The 2,485-nt window shown below is 44.7% G+C and overlaps 1 protein-coding gene across 1 annotated transcript; it reads right to left on the bottom strand.

Moving 5' to 3' along the window:
• Positions 1 to 772: 772 nt before the first annotated feature.
• LOC143599895 (peroxidase N1-like) lies at positions 773 to 1,988 on the bottom strand. Its single transcript, XM_077077736.1, has 2 exons — positions 1,424 to 1,988; positions 773 to 1,191 (listed from the first exon to the last, which is right to left on the bottom strand). Exons 1-2 carry the CDS (start codon positions 1,986 to 1,988, stop codon positions 773 to 775), a joined length of 984 nt encoding a protein of 327 aa, XP_076933851.1.
• Between the last annotated feature and the right edge of the window lie 497 nt (positions 1,989 to 2,485).

The following is a 2,485-nucleotide window of genomic DNA, read 5'->3' as shown; positions in this document are numbered from 1 at the left end:
ATAGTATTCCTTTTCAACCAACTGTGGGCTACGCACATGCCATGCTAGTGGTTGGTGGGTAGGCAGCTGCTGATAGTGACATGGCCGGCTGTGTACTATTCCTTTTCCACCAACTGCAGGCTATGCACGTGCCACGACAGGGGTTAGTGAGTAGGCAGCGGCTGATAGTGACATTAAGTACTAGAGCGTGCTGCTTGTCGTACGGTTGTCAGTGAGCTGTCGCAGCTTTGGTCAGATCTTTTGTCCATACCTTGGCAGGTATTGTACAAAAGATCCTCCAGTAGCGTACGGACTGGCTCATTTGGGCGGGAGTTTTCCCGGCTTTGGGCGGGAGTATTCCCGGCTTGCTCATTCCCTCTTCAGGTGACATTACTGAATTATTTGAGAGTTAGTGCATTGTGCGTGTAGCCTTGCTGTGCGGGTAGCCTTCCCTGATGGCTAGTATCCGTAGCTGCGGGAACAGGCGGAGTACGTCACCATTGGGAGGCTTTTCCTGCGGGAACAGCTTGCGTACTGCGCGTAAGGACGTCGCGTCTCTGAGCATGGTTGGTCCTGCGGATCCAGTTGGTCTTTGCGCAGACGTCCCTCTTTAAGGTGAGTCTTGCGAGTTCAACTGCGCAGACGTCTCTCTTCGAGGTGAGTCTTGCGGGTCCAACTGCGCAGACGTCCCTGTTTAAGGTGAGTCTTGCGGGTCCAACCGCGCAGACGTCCCTGTTGAAGGTGAGTCTTGCGGGTCCAACTGGGCTCTGCTGGGACCTACCTCTTCAATTGATCAGTTAATAGTAGTACAAACCCTACGAATTTCGCCTTGAGTCCCGGTTTTAACCTCAACATTACCCATTCTAACCATTGATCTCCCAAACTCAACGTTGAATGTCAATCCAAGCAGTCCCCTAACACCAAGAAACCGCTGCACAAACCTTTGTGTCGTTGGGTCGTTCCATAAACCAGCATCAGATTCTAGTACTCCACGCCTGTTCCTCAAGTTCGCGTAGTACGAGTTGTCGAATCTTCCCACGCTGCCTGTGTCTAAATCAACACGTCTTGTTCCATCCCCACCATTGGGGCACAGGTTTTGGAACGTGGGAAGGAATGCTGGGTCGATACTCGGGTCAGGTTCATTCGTGTTGTTGAAGTTGTATAGCCTGTAGCTAAATAGCGCGCAAGCTGCTGTCCCGATTGTGTGTGTCCCTGAAAATCAGCCAAACCGTAACACACAAATGTTAGTTTTTTATCAAATAACTAGGGCGTCTCCAACGCTATGTCCGAACCCTTACTTTTATATAGTTTAATATTTTGAATAATATTATATTTAGAAAAAAAAAGCAATAGTTTTATTATAAAACTAGTTTGGTTATTGAAAATGAATATAAAAATATATGTTATGGGAATAATATTATGACAGTAGTATTATTTAGCTTACCACTAAGACCAACAAGATCCTGAGTGTTAAGACCTTTGTCCGTAAACTTCCTGATCTGAACACTAACAGGGTCGTTAAAAGCGGGAAGGTTAGCGGTATCCCCTGCCCGTGAAACTAACCCGTCTCTACGACCTAACGGCACTGCCCAGCTCGTTCCTCCAGTCAGCACAACCGAATCACGAGCCGTAAGGGCAAGAATGTCAGCACAAGAGACCACCCCAGGACACGTGGTTTCCAGCTGTGTCTTTGCAGCATCAATGACCTCAAACCCTCTCAATAAAGAGTTCGGACCGGCGGTTTTCTCAGAAGAAGACCCATCGATTAGGATAGAGGCATCACAGCCATTAACAAAGCAATCATGAAAGAACATTCTTAGTAAACCGGGTGCCATAGTGGGGTTGGCGCGGACTGCAGATTGGACCGCGGACTGTACGATGGTTTCCACGCGTGGGCATGTGGTCTGGTAGAACCCGACTCGGGTACCTTGACCATGTGCCAAGGTGGTAAAGGTGACTAACGAGATAAGAAAAAAGACGAACCTATTGATGTGTTGATTAATTTCCATTATGGTTTTAGGAGATGTTTGAGATATGGTTTTTGATGTGAGGTAAGAGTATAGATGTAGAAGGTATTTATATTGAGTACGTAGGGGTGGGGTACCACATATATATAGTCAAATATTTGCCTGGTGAGAAAACTAAACAAATCCGGCTATTATGGAGATGCAAAGAAGAGGGTGAAATGGAAATATTCAAAGGTGATGTACGTTTATTTCTAAAGTTAATGATATGGAATAATAGAATTATATATCATACCGTTGGTGGAAGTGTCACAAATTTAATTCTATAATTGGTATTTAGTAAATTACCTTTAACTAAAAATTCTGTACTAACATGTAAGTTATGGTTTTTTTTTAATGTGGTTTGTCGAGACTTGCGAATAGTTATTTTAGTCCAATTGTTAAAGATGTGTTTTTTCAATCCTGACTTTTGATTCTCGACGCAAACAATGAAACTAAGTCCAGTTCGTTAACATTATCTAACTTTTCTGCTTACTTCTATT

Source organism: Bidens hawaiensis, unplaced genomic scaffold (genome assembly GCF_021521415.1).
Source record: "Bidens hawaiensis isolate Kalapana, Puna unplaced genomic scaffold, B.hawaiensis_p1.1 tig00053059_1, whole genome shotgun sequence".
Lineage (NCBI taxonomy): Eukaryota > Viridiplantae > Streptophyta > Magnoliopsida > Asterales > Asteraceae > Bidens > Bidens hawaiensis.
This window is presented reverse-complemented; position numbering and strand designations above follow the sequence as displayed.